This window comes from Hippopotamus amphibius, chromosome 17 (genome assembly GCF_030028045.1).
Source record: "Hippopotamus amphibius kiboko isolate mHipAmp2 chromosome 17, mHipAmp2.hap2, whole genome shotgun sequence".
Lineage (NCBI taxonomy): Eukaryota > Metazoa > Chordata > Mammalia > Artiodactyla > Hippopotamidae > Hippopotamus > Hippopotamus amphibius.
In genome coordinates this window covers 9,563,634-9,579,600 of record NC_080202.1, presented here as the reverse complement: position 1 = coordinate 9,579,600, position 15,967 = coordinate 9,563,634, and the positions used below count along the sequence as shown (strand labels likewise).

General features: G+C 54.4%; 1 protein-coding gene across 2 annotated transcripts in view; it reads right to left on the bottom strand.

The window, feature by feature from the left end:
• Positions 1 to 2,398: 2,398 nt before the first annotated feature.
• Positions 2,399 to 15,967, bottom strand: part of KIF1C (kinesin family member 1C) — a 21,922-nt gene continuing 8,353 nt past the window's right edge. For both annotated transcript variants that reach the window (XM_057714365.1, XM_057714364.1), the window contains exons 15-23: positions 15,881 to 15,960; positions 15,677 to 15,752; positions 11,416 to 11,495; positions 10,488 to 10,582; positions 7,158 to 7,241; positions 6,568 to 6,754; positions 6,350 to 6,422; positions 5,109 to 5,723; positions 2,399 to 3,626 (exon numbers count right to left, since the gene is read on the bottom strand). In XM_057714365.1, coding sequence (XP_057570348.1) covers positions 2,943 to 3,626; positions 5,109 to 5,723; positions 6,350 to 6,422; positions 6,568 to 6,754; positions 7,158 to 7,241; positions 10,488 to 10,582; positions 11,416 to 11,495; positions 15,677 to 15,752; positions 15,881 to 15,960 — 1,974 coding nt within the window. In that variant the 3' untranslated portion in view covers positions 2,399 to 2,942. The remainder of the gene's footprint in view (positions 3,627 to 5,108; positions 5,724 to 6,349; positions 6,423 to 6,567; positions 6,755 to 7,157; positions 7,242 to 10,487; positions 10,583 to 11,415; positions 11,496 to 15,676; positions 15,753 to 15,880; positions 15,961 to 15,967) is intronic.

The following is a 15,967-nucleotide window of genomic DNA, read 5'->3' as shown; positions in this document are numbered from 1 at the left end:
CATGGAACTACTCAGTGAAAAATGCTAAATTCATATTCTAAAGATATTAAAACGTGAAACCGAGCAAGGTTATATGCCTCTCTATACTGCTAGATACACAAAGGGCCAACCAACTCCTTGAAACTGATTGACAGTAGAATTCTTCATTCCACCTTCTTGTCAAAAAGACAAAATGTTGAATTATCTGTTACCTAAATTTTATTAAAAGACACAACATTAAAAAAAAAAAAAAAAAAAGAACAGCCAGAACTGTTTCCATGGTCATTTTAAAGAAGCTTAGCTCCTTAGGCATGAGAACTTTTCAGGCTGGTCCATGTACCTGGGGCATCAGGCAGGACCCAAGCTACAGCCTATGAGCGACAGGAGCTCAGGGCAAGACCTTCCCAGGTATCTGAATACAGTCCTTCTCCAGGTTCGGGGGCAGAGGGAGCACGAGAATGGACCTGGAGGAGATGAGGCGGAAATCCTCACTGATGAGTCTATTAGGGCACTGCAGGTTAATGTCGGCTCCTACAACTGTGGGATTGTTTAGGGATGAGAGAAGCAGTTTCTAAAACACCCATCTGGTAACCAGACCTTTAGGAGACACATACTATCCAGATGATGCCACAGTCTCCTCTTGCCTTTTAAGAGAGACAGAAGTGGGTGGGAGGAGTGAGAACGTGTATAATGAGGCAGAGGCTGCTGGCCTGCATTTCCAAGGAAACCAAGGGTAAAAAATGTAGAAACGTCCAAATGGAGGGAGCTAGAAAGCTGGCAGGTTGTCTGGGTGACTTCTGCCCATGATCCTAGAGGAGGCACACAAACAGTAGCCCTCATTTCTTCTCAGGGCAGCTTTGGAAGAGACCAGAAACTAGAGGCAGACTCATGTGAGGAGAATGCAACATGGTTTCTAGAAGGAAAGGTGATACCTGATGTCCTAGAGGCGTGAAACAGGCTAGGCTTCAGTCAGGTCAGATTCCTAACTTTGCCTCTTAGGAACTGTATTACATTGGGCAACTCATTAATCTATTCAAACCTCAGTCTTCCCATCTGAAAAATGGAGACAAAAAGGGTCCTACTTTACAGTGTTAAGGATGATGTGCATAGGGTTGCTAGCATGTGTGGCGTAGATAAGAGATTAGTGGGCAATTCTCTGAATAGAATCTAAAATGCATCACATTTTAAAAGACTGAGCTGGAAGACAGAAGTGGGTAAAAATGGTAGAAAATGCATATTTATACAAAGTAGTTCTTGAGGGAAAAATAATCCCACTGTATTTTAAATTAGGGAGCTATCTTTCCCATCTCAACTCCCACAAACTGCCTGTACCACTCAGCTTGCTCGGACCTGCAGAGAACTTTGTATTCTATCATTTTCTTGCTCACATTTAGTCTCCTTGACCAGATTATAAACTGCTCAAATAAACACAGTCGACAAACCATCCATTACAGTCCAGAACTTGGGCCACTGTCAACAGATCCCTGAAGACCGGGCAGTCAAAGTTGCCAAAATAAAGGTAGCCAGCATCAGGGTGCGGAAACCAAGAGTAAACATAATCACAGCCTTGCCCAGAGCCGTGGTTTGGCTGCAACTGGAATAATGTCTATGGTTTTGGCTGCTTGCACCTCAAGACTGACATCAGGAAGCTGTGGGCAAGCAGCTCAAATTTTCAAATGGGTGGATGTGTTTTCCTGAGAACAGGTTGAAAACATGGGGATTCCGGAGTTTGGCCTGGTGCAGGCAGAGCAGGGATGCAATCTAACCTGCAAAGCATGTACGATACTGCACTGCCGTGGACAAGCTCCTCCAAGCCAGAATGTTAAAACAAGCAGGCAGCATCCTTCTTGAGAACAATCTTAAAACGAAATACTACTTGGAATACTGAATGGGATGAAAATAATCCGGTGGGTGCAGTAAGCTTCACCAACACGTTCACGGTTAAACACGCCCAAGACAGAACAGAACCAGGGGAAGTCGTGGCTGCTTGGGAGACCTTTCAAAGAGCTAAGTGATTCAAAGAAGCAGAACCCCTCCTTGTCCCCCAAATCCCTCTATTTCCTGTTAGGAACGGCCAGCTGGGTGTTGACAGGCTGGAACCCCTCTTCCTCCCCTCTCATCCTTCCCTCGCCTCCGTCCAGAACAATGACAGTGGTTTTGGAGGCAGAGATGGAGACACGGGGTAAGCAAAAAATGCAAGGGATCTAAGGAACAGGCGACACACTCTCAAGAGAGGAAACGATGCTGAACATTCCAGAAACCATGATGGAAACATTCTGCTACCTTAACCTGAGTGGTGACTCGGTGGGTGCGCCCCTATGCAAAACTTCACTGAGCCGCATGTAAGACCTGTGCACTTTACTTTTATATGACGTAAACCTCCACTGAAAACCACAACCAAACGACCACCAGCCACAAGCTCCCTCTGCTATCCTTTATTGAAGGGTCCCGCATCCTCACGGGACCCTAGGCAAACCAGACACCAGACAGGTCCCCCAAATATAGCAGGAGGCCTGGAAGGGGAGGGGAATGACTTATGATCCCACCACACCTCCCTGGAAACAGAAACCCACCACAGACGGACAGACGGACAGGGGCCAGGAAGGGGGAGACCTCACCTCCCTCTAGGTTCTCTCCCCTCTGCCCCCACTTGAAAAGAAAGTCAAACACTGACTACGCAGCCCCCCGGCCCCCCACCCACCCTAGCAGCGTTTGTGGGACCCCCCTCTGCAAGGGGCGGCCCCGAGGCAGCTTCCTGTCACTCTCCTTCACTTTGGTTCGCTCCCGGCAGCTCCGTGCCCTCTTCCTTCCTCAGCCTCCGGCCCAGTCACCCCTCCGTCCTCTCTCACCTACTCGGACCTTCTCTCTCGTCTCTAGGGCCTCCTGCCCCAGGGCTTCTGGGGAAGCAGCATCTCCTCCCAGCAAGGGGCCCCGCCAGGCCCTCTCTGCCCAGAACGCGGGGCTCACACGGCCGCCCCACTCTCCTTGAGGTCAGGGGCCGAGCGCTGCCGTCTCATCCTCGGGGGCGTAGTGTATGGGGGGTAGCGGGGCCCTGGGGGCCGCTGGGCTGGGTACGGTTGGGGCTGCTGGGGATAATAGTTGTGCTTTTTGGGCTGGAAGTGCTGGGGTTCGGGCTGCGCAGGGCCCCCTCCCCGGGATCGGCCCCCTCCGTCCAGGGAGTTCCTGCGCGGGCGGTGGGACCTGCGGGGACTCGGTGGCCTGCGGGCGGGGGTGGCTGGAGGAGGGGTGAGCTCCTCGGGGGGCAGGGCTGGTGCTGGCGACTCCCCTGCTCCCGCCCCCGGCCAGGATTCGCGGTGCTGGGGGTTGCTCTTGAAGGGGAAGCGCAGCTTGCAGTCGTGAGGGGGCACAAAGCGGGCAGGGGGCCGGCGCAGCCCCCCACCCCGGCCCCCGGAGCCTTGCAGTCCCTGCAGCCGCAGCTGCTCCTGCTTAAGCCAGCGAAGGCGGCCCCGACGGAAGGCAGGGTCCTCCTCCATCAGCCGCGACACCCGCTCCCAGCTCGACAGGGGTGGCGAGGAGGGCCGGGCGGGGGGCGCGCGGTCACTGGGGGCTTCCTCCTCCACTGCCTCAGACCCTTGGGGCTGGGCCCACGTGGCCTCACCGGCTTCTTCATTCTCATCCTCCTGATCCTGGGAGGGAGAGGGGGTGAAAGAGAAGGGGGGGCGTGAGAGGGTGGAGTCCTGAGGACATGCAGATTCAGGAGGGCAGCTAGAAGACCTGGAGCAGCTGGAGGGACACTGGTTTAGGAGCCCAGGCCCAGAGGCGGGTGGTCCGACTCAGTCCAGGTCTGCCGCCTCCTAGCTACGGGTCTAGATCTTCGGCTTGTAGCCTCTGTGCCTCAGTGTCCCCACGTGTAAGATGACATCAGTAATGACAGTACCTACTGCGCAGAACTGTTGTAAGATGACATGAGAAATTCTACCCTGCCTCACCTAGTGGGCACGCAGCAAATACTGCTGAATAAATGACATGCCTTGGGGATATATCAGTCAACAAAAAGGGAAGAAAAATACCTGACATCATTTCAGTGGACGGACACCGTTGATAAATAAATAGAAAAAATATATAACATGGTACGTATGTTATACTTCCAAAAAAAGTTAAATATAATCACACGTATATAAATTATTTAATATATACTATTTATATTATATATAAGTATATAGAGTACCATGTTATATATTTTATATAAATGTAAAAATATATATTCACATGGAAAAGACCAGAGCAACGAAAGGGGACAGGAGGCCAGGGTCAGGATGCCTGCAATGAAAGGCCAGGAAGAGATTCACTGAGAAGTTATCACTTCAGTGAACACCTGAAGGAAGTAAGCGGCAAGCTATATGGCTCTCAAAGGGAAGGGCGTTCTAGGCACAGGGAACAGCAGGTGCAAAGGCCTTGAGGCAGGAGTGCTCCCAGCAAGTTCAAGGAACAGCAAGGAAGCCCAAGGATCTGGACAGGGGAGAGTGAGGAGAGGGGTAAGAGCTGCATCTGGAGTCGTAAGCCTTCCACAACCTTGACTGCTGTGACGACTGGCTGCCTGACATCCCCCTTTATAAGGCAAGCGGGAACACGGCAGAAATTCTCTCTGTTGTGAGCCTGGCACACAGTAAACACTCAACTATTTACTCGTTGAGGGAATACATACAAAACGGGTAGGTGATGACACTCCCACTTGCAGGGCCACAGTGACGCAGGAAAAGTGCTCAGCAGAGCGGCTACCAGAGTCAAGGGTCACCCTGGAGAGGAGTGGCTGTTAAGGGTGGACACCTATGGAAACACTCATCGAGTGGTCACTTAAGGATCGTACCCTTTATATCAGTGGTTCCCAAACTTTACAGTACTTCAGAACCACCTGAGTACTTATTATAAATGCAGATTTGCCCCCAAAGATGCCAATTCAGGAGGTCTGGGGCAGAACCCAGGAATCTGCATTTTCAATTACTGCTCTGGCGATTGTGAGGCAGGTGATTCACAACCTACGCTGTGTTGAACTTCGATAAGCTTTTTTAAAGGAAGCGGGGGAAGGAGGCTGGACTCTGCAGTGGGAGGTTCAGGTTCCTACAGGGGAGAGACACAGGTGGGGAGAAGCCGGGCGGGGCCCACCCTACCTGGGTCAGGGGGATGACCCTCTCCATGCGAAGCATGCGGTCCCTCAGGGCCTGCAGCTCACGGTCCTTGCTGCTGTTCTGCAGCTTCACCTCCTGCAGGATCCCCGTCAGCTTGTCGATGTGAGCCCGGAGGTCCTCCACCTCTGCACCGCGGGCTCCCTCCTCACTGCCGCCACCTCCGCCTCCGCCGCCTTCCTCCTCGCCCACCGTGTCCCAGACATCGCGGGCCACGGCCCTCCAGGCGTCCCCAGGCCCCTCGGGCTTGCCGTAGGTGCGGCACAGCTCCCGCATCTTGAGGGCGGCCAGGGCCTCGATCTCGGCCCGCCCGTGGCGGAAGTCGGCCAGGGCCACCTCGTAGCAAATCTCCTTCACTGCCTGCATCTTCAGGTCAGCCATGGTGGCCCAGCGGGGGTCTTTGCCCTGCAGGCGCCGTCGCTGGGGGATCTGGTACACCCTGCGGGGTGCCCTGCGCTTGCCGCTGCTGGGCAGGCCACAGCGCTTGACGATGGTCTGGACCGTGGTGGGGGGCAGCTGCTCGCGCAGTGATGAGATGAGCCGCCAGCTCTCTTCGCAGGAGCGCTTGTCGGAGTCGTCCCCGCTGTCGGAGTCCGCGTACTAGGGCCAGAGAGAGGGAAGACAGACGGGGAGAGGGCTAAGGACACCCCAGAGCCGTGCGCCCCAGCGATGCGGAAACACCGCGGTTAGAGCTGTGCAGTGCTGGGCGCACGGCTTAACCTCTGCACGTCTACACAACAGAAGCAAGTATTAACACACTTGGAGTGTGCGGCACAGTGGCCGGCACAGAGAAAGTATTAGCCACAGCCATACCAAGTGTGGGTTTCGTATATGTATATGCCGCTCAGGATGAGGTTAAAGATTTAAAAGTAAGTCCATTCAAAGAACAATCTTAAGTAACTAACAGCACGGGTGGTACTTGGATTTGGTAAAAATCATAAAGGTGGCACAGGATTGGCTGGAGCCTGGGAAGCCCCAGTCACCTGGCAGGAACCCCAGTTCCCCGCATGCATGGGTTCCTTCCCGGGTCACATTTCTCTCCTGTCTCCTCCTAGACGCCACCTCTCCCCACCAGCTCAGGGCCCACTCCCCACACTGGCTCAGGCAGTGTGCCCAAAATCTGAGCCAGGCTGAAGCGCTGCCAGCCCAGCCGCTCCAGTGCCCGCCAGCCCGCCTCCTGCCTTGGCTGGCCCACCGCACCCCCGAACCCTAACCCGATCCCTCACCAGCCGCTGCTGCTCCAACAGAAGATCAGCCTCTTCCTTTTCCTTCCTGTACTGGTTCTCCAGATCCTGCAGCCTGGGGTTGGGCGGGGAGGGGGGTAAGAGCTGTGAGGCTCTGCAGCCACCTCAGTGGGGCATCTGACAAGAGGAGGGCGCTGGGGGCTGGATCCTGGGAGGGACGGCCGGGAGCGCTCCAGGGCGCGAGCACCCTCCCCGCGCACCTCTTCTCCATCTCTAGCTTGATGTCAATGCCTTGCTGCTCCAGAAGCTCCTTCTGGGCAAAGTTCCAGTCGACGGGCTCAGAGGGTGGTCCTGGGGGCGGGGGCACCCCTCGCTCCCGCTCCAGCCGCGCCTGCTCCGGGTGATTGAAGCGGAAAACGTGGTTCTTGCCCATCACAATCCTATTCCCTGGAGATGGGAGCAGGCAGAAGTGGACTCACTCCCCCACAGCAGCACTCCCCTCCCCACCACCGAGGTGTACAGGGCCTTGCCCACAAATCCCAGAGGCCCCAACGCCATCTCTCCCATTGCCCCAAGTCCCAGGGCAGTCGGAGCTGAGGCTCCCCTCGTTGACCCCAGGAACCGCCCTGTCCCTGACAGCCAGGGGGAATCAGGAGCTTGGCATCCTCTTCCTGTTGCCCTGAGGCAGCGAGACAAACCAAAAAACCTGACTCCTCTCTCTTCCCATCCCAATTCCACCTTCATCTCCCCAAGCTGTTTCCTACGTATTTCTGGGCCCTGCCCAGGATTCACCCAAGAAGCTCCTCCTTGCACATCCAGGGCCCAGGACTCTCACTGCCCCCGCCACTACCTGACTTCAGCACCACAGGCTCGGTCACAAGTTTCCCATTGACGTAGGTCTCGGCTCCTTCGCAAGGCTCCAGGGTGACCACCACTGAGACAGGGAGAGAGGAGGGGGAGCGATCAGACCCCGGGGGAGGAGGGGTAGGGTCACAGATTCCCACCCTGCATTCCTCCCGAAACGCACATGCACGCCCAGTCCCACCCCCAGTACCTGTCGGGGGTGCCACGGCCCCTCTGGTGGCAGGCAGCACGGGAAAGGAAGAGCAGAAGAGGGTTAGAGCCCCAGCTACAGTTCCCAGGAGCCTCTGTGGGGGCTCCCTCCTCACCCTCTGCCATCCTCCCCAGCAGCGGCTTAAGAAGCCAGGAATTCGCAGAGGCTGTGGTCTCTCAGGTCCGACTGGTCAGCAGGCCCTGTCATTTCTGCCTTCCAGAGGACCACTCCTTCCTTCCCAAACAACACTATTCCTGGCCAGGTCTGGATTCCTCCAGCAGGTTCCTAGCCCCACTTCCACCTGATGCATCTTGCAAACTGCTGCCTGACTGATCTTCTCAAGCCACAGTCAACAGATCACTGTCTTCACAGGACGAGATAAAGTCAGTCCAACCCAACCATCTGTCAAGGTTCTCCTTGTACAAATCACCGAGCCAGCTGCTTGCTGGGACACAAAGATGCCCGAGGCAACTCCCTGTCCTTGAGGACCAGTGCCCGTTTTCACGTTGTCACGGAGGGACCCCGTATTCCAAAGACCCAGACTCTGTGACTCCTTAGCTGAGAGACATTGAGCAAGTCACCCAATTTCTGTGAGCTATAAAGTAACAAAATCTTTCTTTACAGAGTGGCTGATAAGCTCAAATAAAGCAACGTGGGAAAGTGAGTTTTTATTTACGTTACAAGGAATAGGGAAAAGAGAATGAATGGTAACGTAAGGCAGAAATGAGCCTACGGACACTGTGGGAGCACAAAAATAGCAAAGAGGAACTAGGCTTAGGGGCAGAGGACTGGAAATGATTATGGGCAAGGGGTCACTTCTGAGCCGATGCTCGAAGGGAAACTCGGATTTCAAGGGGCAGAAACGCCAGAGATGAAGAGGATGGCAGACAGACAGAGCTAAAGCATCACCGTGTCCGAGACCAGCAATGGAAGGAGGAGGCAGACGAGAGGATGAGGTGGCTGTAAGGGTACCAGTCTATCCCACCCTTATTTCCCACCACACCCCAAATTCATCCTTCCACTCCACAAATATGTTGTGCCCCTATAATACGTCAGGCACTATTTTAGGTCCTGGAAATATAGGAGAGATAAAACCCAAAATCTCTGCTCTTACAGAGATCACTTCCACTTGGTTAGAAAGACAATAAACAAATAACTGAGCAAATAATCTAAAGTCGGGGTTGGACGTGGATAGTTGTTATGGAGGGAAATGGCACCAGGCGAGAACCTACATGAACCCACAAGGATCTGAACTGAGGCAGCCCAGGACTCACAACATGGGCCCTAGAGCCTGTCACGCTGCGTTCCAATCCAGTTCTACCATCTTCTAGCTGTGTGGTTCTGGGCAAAATCCCTAACCCCTGGGAACTTCAGCTCCCTCACCTGTGAGCTGTGTGCGAAAATGCAAAGGCACAAAGTATAAGGTAAGTAACAGCTCTTCCTCTATGTTCACACCTCTATCCGTGCTGACTGCTCTTCTCGGCCTGTCTTTGGTCAAGTCTTAAATCTCAAAGGCCCAAATGGACTCACCCTTTATACAGTCCCCATCATCTGGGGCACAGAACCATCCGCTGCTTTCACTGTGATGTAACCAATTCAGGGCTGTCATCTCCCCAAACACACCCTGAGCTCCCAAGGGTGGGCTGCCTCCACAGGCCTTGTGTGGTTTCGGTATCACCCCAGCACACAGCTGGAGGGAACCGCAGAACAGGAACTCAGCAATAACTCACTGGGCTGAACTGATTCAACAGCTCGCAGCCCGCAATGCCGGAAGCATTTGCTGCCGCTGGGGACTTGAACCAGACCAGAACGACTGCGTTAATCCGCTGACCCTGAACTGGAACTAAAGCCCACCGGGCAGGTCTTCAGCCTGAGCCGCAGGCCATGAGAGCGTCTTTTCTTATTTTAAAACACGTGCTGACCATGCCGCCCCATTTCCCGTCCCCCCAGAGGCATCAGACCTGAGGCAGATAGCACAGGCTAGAGGTGATGGAGAGCTCAGGTGTGACACAGCCAGTCTCCCTGCCCGACTTACTTCCCAGAGCTCGACTTCACTTGGGCACAACTGAACCCAAATCATTCCACTTCAAAAAAAAATGACTGGACTTCCCTGGTTGTCCAGTGGTTAGGATTCTGCACTCTCACTGCAGGGCGCACAGGTTTGATCCCTGGTCAGGGAACTCAGATCCCACAGGCTGTGTGGCATGGCCAAAAAAAAAAAATACAATACTGATTTGGGGACTCCCTGGTGGTGCAGTGGTTAAGACTCTGAACTCCCAAGGAAGGGGGCCCAGGTTTGATCCCTGGTCAGGGAACTAGATCCCATATGCATGCCGCAACTAAGAGGTCATGTGCCACAACTAAGGAGTCCGCATGCTGCAACTAAGGAGCCCGCAAACTGCAACTAAGGAGCCTGCCTGCTGCAACTAAGACCCAGCACAACCAAATACATAAATAAATATTAAAAAAAAAGAAAAAGACTGAACCAGAACAAAACAGTGACCTCAGAATACACCCTAAGTAGTACTTAACCACGAGCGAGCGCTGTCTTGTTATCTGTCAGACAGACTACTACCTTCACCCTGAGGGCTTGTGATTCCTAAAGGCTTTTGCTGCTGTGGCCAAAAACAGCTAAAAAACCTCTGAAAGTTCTGGAACCGGAGGGAGACATAGGCCGACTAACTGCCTGAAACTTTTGTAGTCACAGCTGGATAGATAAGCAGATTTTCAGGGATAAATTCAGATATCCCACTGAAAAAAGTACAGGTTTTCATAAAAAATGACCATGGTGCTGTTTGAGGCTAAAAAAAAAACAAGGAAGATGGCAGGATCTCCTCTTACCCAAAACCTCACCCCCAAGAACCACAGTCTTCTGTTTCTGCCTTGGGGACCCTCACCTCTCCCAGCCCACTATAACAGCCTGCGCCCTGAGGCGGGGTGCAGCGAGCAGGACCCCCACTGCTGACCAGGAGGTTAAGCCCCTCTCAGGGCGAGGACATGTCCCTCTCACACAGCCGCACTCCCAGTGCCCAGCCCAGGGCTCTGTATTCAGTGTGAAGGCGCTCTCTGTCTGGCTCTCTTTCTCTCCTTGTCTGGCCACTCCACTCTCATGGCCTCAGCTGTTACCTTCTCCGTCTGGCTGAGGCACGCTCCGGAACAGACAGTGTTGCTCCCGAATGAACTGCCCGGTCAGCTTGATGTCCACATCGACCTGGCCGACCCTGGGGAGGCAATGGTCAACATTTTCTGAGCGTGTGCCAGTCATACACATGCCAAGCCCCTTCTGAACACATGTTCGTCGGACTCAATAAGCCAAGTAAGATTATTCCCATTTCACAGATGAGGAAGCTGAGGCTCAGAGAGGTAAGGAACTTTCCTGAGGTCATTCAGCCCGGCAGTGGTGGAGCTGGGATGTGAGCCCAGATCTGCCTGGCTCCAAAGCCCACATTCTCACTGTTATACAGCAAAGCGGGGAGGGAACCTGGAGTGGGGTTGGCGCCCTCAGCCTCGGTTCCTGCATCCCTCCCGTGATGATCACCAAGGACAGCTGAAGAGCCTGTGGCAGGAGAGGAAGGAGCACCCTCACCCCTTTAACTCCAGGAGGTGACCTTGGAGGCGCCGAGCCCCAGGGGTTCATTAGCACCAGCCAGGGAAGCCACCTGCCACGAGGGCACTGCCCCTCAGCAGCGTGGGGCCCGGGTTGTGTTTCCCTTCTCTCTCCCATCCCGAGAGAGGGTCCCACTAAGCAATGCCCAGGCAGTGGTGCTGGGGGCGAAGAACGCAGTGGTCCACGTTCCCACCCACTCTCCGCCCCAGCAGGTCAGGACCTGTCCCCGCAGCACTGGGTTGGTCTGGTCTCAGGAGGCGTGTCACCCACACCAAAGCGGTGGGTGGAGGCAGGCTCAGCAAGTCCTCAGGAAGCCTGGAGAGCTCGCAGGGCTGCAGGGGAGCTGCCCTGAGACCTGGGGTGTCCCCACGAGGTCACCAGGGAAGGGTGCCCAGCGTGGCTGACCCAAAAGGAGAGGCTGCCCCACAGGCCCCGAGCAAATGCTACCTGGTGACGCCATCTTTGATGTGGTAGAGCAGACATTCAGACATCAGGGGGTCTTCGTTCAGGTTCACCAGGTGTGGCGTCTGAGGGGGAGGGGGCAGCGGTCAGGGGAGAGCCGCCAGGGGTGCCACCAAGAGGGAGGGAAGGTGCTTTGCAGACATCCGGGCAGGTCCCCCACTGCCTGCTGCGGCCCCTCCCCTCACTTGGAGGGCAAGCTCTCCCACCTCCTGCTCCCACTTACCCCAGTCGCCTTCGGGGCAGCCTCACCCACCCTCTCCTCACACACAACACGCCCCCCTCCCTGCTGGCCCCTCCCCAGGCCCCGTCTCTTTAGAGGCACCTGGGTGCACCAGTCTCCCTGACCCGAAATCTTAGAAGCCACCTGCCCTCGCTCTGCTTTCGCTGTATTCCCTCTGGCCCCAGGGCTCAGCATTTCTTCCTTCAAAATTCATCTTGCCGCTTTGGGAGGGCAAGAGAGGGGACTGCTCAGACCTCTCCAGCCCACACACCGCATGCCCACCTGATTTGAGTCTGCTTTTTATGCCAGTACCCATGGGCCGCCTCCGCGGCAGGGCCTCAGCCCACTTATCCAAGCCCCTTTCCGGGGCCTCCTCTCCCCTTCTGTGCTCCCACCCAGTGGGCTCTGAGCACTCACTCCACAAGCCAGGCTCCTGCATCCCTGCCTGTCCTCTCGCCTGGAACAGCCTCTCTCCTGGCCCCACCCCCATCCCCACCTGTCAAAATCATTCACTTCCTGTCCCTCACACCCTGTCTCAAATGCCACTTCTTCCACGAAGCTTTCCTAGGCCTTCCACCGGAACACAAGATCCCCTGCCTCTGTACTGCAAGGATTTACCATGGCCTTTCTATGTGCAAGACCCCACTGAGGTGCCAGGCAGGTCACAGAGATGAGTCAGACCCAGAAGCTGCTGTCCCGTCGGCCAGGAAATCAGAGTCAACTTGGGAAGATAAGACTTGGCATGGAAACACCACTGCAGGCAAGAAATGCGTGCCTCCTAGTAGACTTTCTGAACTTTTCACGCCCTCACTTAGCTCATTCGTTCGTTCACTCATTCATTCATTCATTCATTCATCCATCCCACCGTATCCTGGGAGGGGCTCATACACAAAGAGGAATAAAGTGAAGACCAACGGGGGCTCAGGGGCGTCAGGGAGCTTCACAGAAAAGGCAGTACGGGAGCTGGCCTCTGACAACAAAGAGGAGGTGGACAAGCAGAAGGAAGAGTGTTTCAGCTGAAAGGGGGAGTCTGAACAAAGGCACGGAGACCAGAAAGCACAGAGTGTAGGGGAAGACAGCCAGCAGTAAGGCCCCACATTTCTCTGGGAGCCCCCTGAACAGGAAGCCCACGGCTGTGTCCACAGTGGATGCGATGTGTATCTGTGTGTCAGTCCCTCCGCCAGGCCCCGCAACGATCACTCTGCAACACTTCTCTCAAGGGACGATCACGCCCCTCCCAACACCGCAGTGTCAGGTCTGCCTGGAAATGGCAAACACTGATGGGCCTTGGAAGCAGAAAGCGATCTATCCCTCGGGAGAGGCGACATGATTTAGGGCAGTGCTTTTCGATCTTTGTTCAGCCCTAGAACCCTCTGTTCACATGAAACCTTACCTAGAAGCCTAACACCAAGCAGATAAGCAGAGAGCCACTCAGGCCCAGGTGGCGGCAGGGGACCCAGAGTCTGTCCTGCTCCGCCCTCCCCCCACCTTGGACCTGTGAAGGAAGCTCCAAGCCAGGTCTGAAAATCACAATGGTTTACGAAATCCTTAGACCTGGTGGTGAGGTCCCAGACAGAGGGGGCCATCCCTAAGGCCCTCGGCTCTCTCCAGGACAAACTGGAGCGTCTGCCCCAAGGGGCAAAGGTCCACGCGACCTTTCCTAAGCTGGAGTCACCCCCACCAAACCCGTTTCTCCTGTGAGTCTAACAGCTTTCTCTCTGAAATCCACGTGACCTTTGTGTTCATCCTCACCACCTGGAGAAAATGCAAGTTACCTCCCCTAAGACACGTTTTTTACCAATCAGATTGGCAAAGACTGAAAAGCTGAAGAGGGTGAGGGCACACGGGCTCTTTCACGCTGCTCTTGGGAGCGTAAGTGGGCCTGGTCACAACCTCTGGAGGCAGGCTGGCAAAACAGACCAAAATCCTACCTGCCTACCGGTGGGCCCCAAATCTCCACTTCTAGGAATCTGCTCTACAGACAACAGGCTAGTTGGAAGACTATCTTTGTAACATTGTTTATAGTATGAAAGAATGGGAAAGGACCTAAATGTCCATCAGTAGGAAGCTGGTTAATATTCTACACAACAGAATATTCTGACACTGCGGAAAAACAAATAAACAAACAAACAAAAAACCAGACAAAACTGAGATACATTGTTATGTGAAAAAGTAACACGTCAGGTATGGAACCAGTACTATGGCAAAGAGAGAGGCGATGTGTGCCGTGCCTAGGTGGATAACTATGTGTAACACACGACTGTACGCGCACCTCTAGAAGTACACATCAGGAACGGGGAACAGGACGCGCACCTCTAGAAGTACACATCAGGAACAGGGAACAGGACTTGCCTCTGGGAGGGGAACCCGAGGGTGGGAAGGAAGGAGATGTCCTTTTCGCCTCACTGCACAATATAAATATTTCCTATGGGGTATGCCACTTTTATAAGAACGACTAAGAACCAAACAAAAGCCCCTCCTGTTGGTCCCAGGCTCTAGCAGGTGGCACCCTGCACAGTGTGAAGCTCTCCAGGAAAGGAAACCCATCCATCAGTCTGTCCCATCCCTTTCTACCTTTCCCCAGTCCTGCAGCTGTACCTACAGAAGCTCCACAGGTACCTGGCACCCCAAGGTGGCTGGCAAGCCACGCTGAGAGCCCCCCTGCAGTCCTTCTCCCCAGATGAGGGCCTCTGGGGCACCCCAAACCCTGGGTGCCCAGCTCCAGACCCGACCCCTCAGCCTTCCCTGCCGCCCTCCATCACCCACTGACAGCTTCTTCACCCCCTGGCCGCCTCAGGCCAGGCAAACCCCTCTCCTCTGTTTGGATCCCTGTTCAACAGTCCCTGCTTGCTCAGTCTGCCAGACGCCTTGTCCTATGAAATTCAGAGGGGTCTCCTTCCAATAACGCACCGCCGGGAAAAGGTATATCTCACTTATGGCCTGATCCTAATGTGCTTTGTACCCCCGCCCAGACAGGCGTGGCTGGCTCCATTCCAGGGCTGGGACTGGAAGTTCCTGCTTTGCTCAAACAGGCCTCTGTATCATCCCTTCATCAGTGTGCACCGGTACAGCTGTGCCGGCCGTCGACAGCCAGCGTCCACTCTGATTGGTTGGTCCCTGTGCTGTGCTGGTTGTTAAAGGTTTTGAATACCATTCCTGCCTCCAACTGAGCCTGATCACTCCTGCCCTGCTTCCTTCCTTCCTTCCTCTCCACAAAGACTCACTGAGTACTTACGACACAGAGGGCATGTGACAGGCACTGGTGCACCTCACCCTGCCGACAATACCCCACGTCTGCTCAGCCCAGTGTTCTCCCTGCTCCTCTCTCACCCCGTCCATCTTTTAGGCTCCACTTTCCAAACCACCTTCTCCAGGAAACCAGAGTTTCCATACATCTCCAGGCTGCACCGATGCTTCCATCTCTAAACCTTCTCACCGCACTTACAATCAACATCTTACAGTTTAGTGCTTACTCTTCCTCTATTCCTTTTACGGTCTTGTCTTCCCAAATTATCCTTTCAAAGAGTATTTTTCAGGTTTTCCTGTTTTTGTTTTTTTTTTGCTTGTTTTTGAGTAGGTAATACATGCACAGGTTACAAAATCCAAATGACACAAAAGAGCACACTGTAGGTAAGTCGCTATCTCAACCAACCTGCAACCTCCCAGGTCCTCTCCCGTCCCCCTGGGGTAACCACCATAACCTGTTTCTTATGAATCCAGAGATACATCCTATGCATGAACTCATACACACATGTATGTGGGTTTCTGTTTGTAAATACCTAGATTCTAAGCAGCTCTTGAAATCCCCCCAAAGGCAGGGACCCTGGCATCCTTCTGTGGTCCCTAGATGGAGGCAGAAGACAGGGATGGCCGGACAACACAGAGAGGAGGTGGCAGGAGTGGGAACAGAGATGATGAAGGGACAATTCAGAGAGATCAGAGTTAAAACTCATTACTACGCCACCCCAACCCTCTTCTGTCAACATCCAGAGTTTCCAAGGCCTCCTCACTCGGCCCCTCACTCACCTTCTTCGGAGAGAAGACGCCCACGGTTCCCCCATCTTCCCGGACAGCCACCCCCATCTCAGCCAGCAATGCTTCTCTGTAGGCAAAGGAGAGGCGAACGCTGGTCTTGCCATCGGTACCCACGAAACCCTCCCCTGCAGGGCCTGACCTTCCCTCCCCACCCCACGGCTTCCAGGGCTCCAGCTGTCGGCCCCACCCTCACACCTCTCCATCCTCAAGGCCTCCGTCTTACGTAGCTTCTCCTCCCAGGTCTCATTCAGCTCAGCTATAATCTTCTCTGTCTCCTGGGGG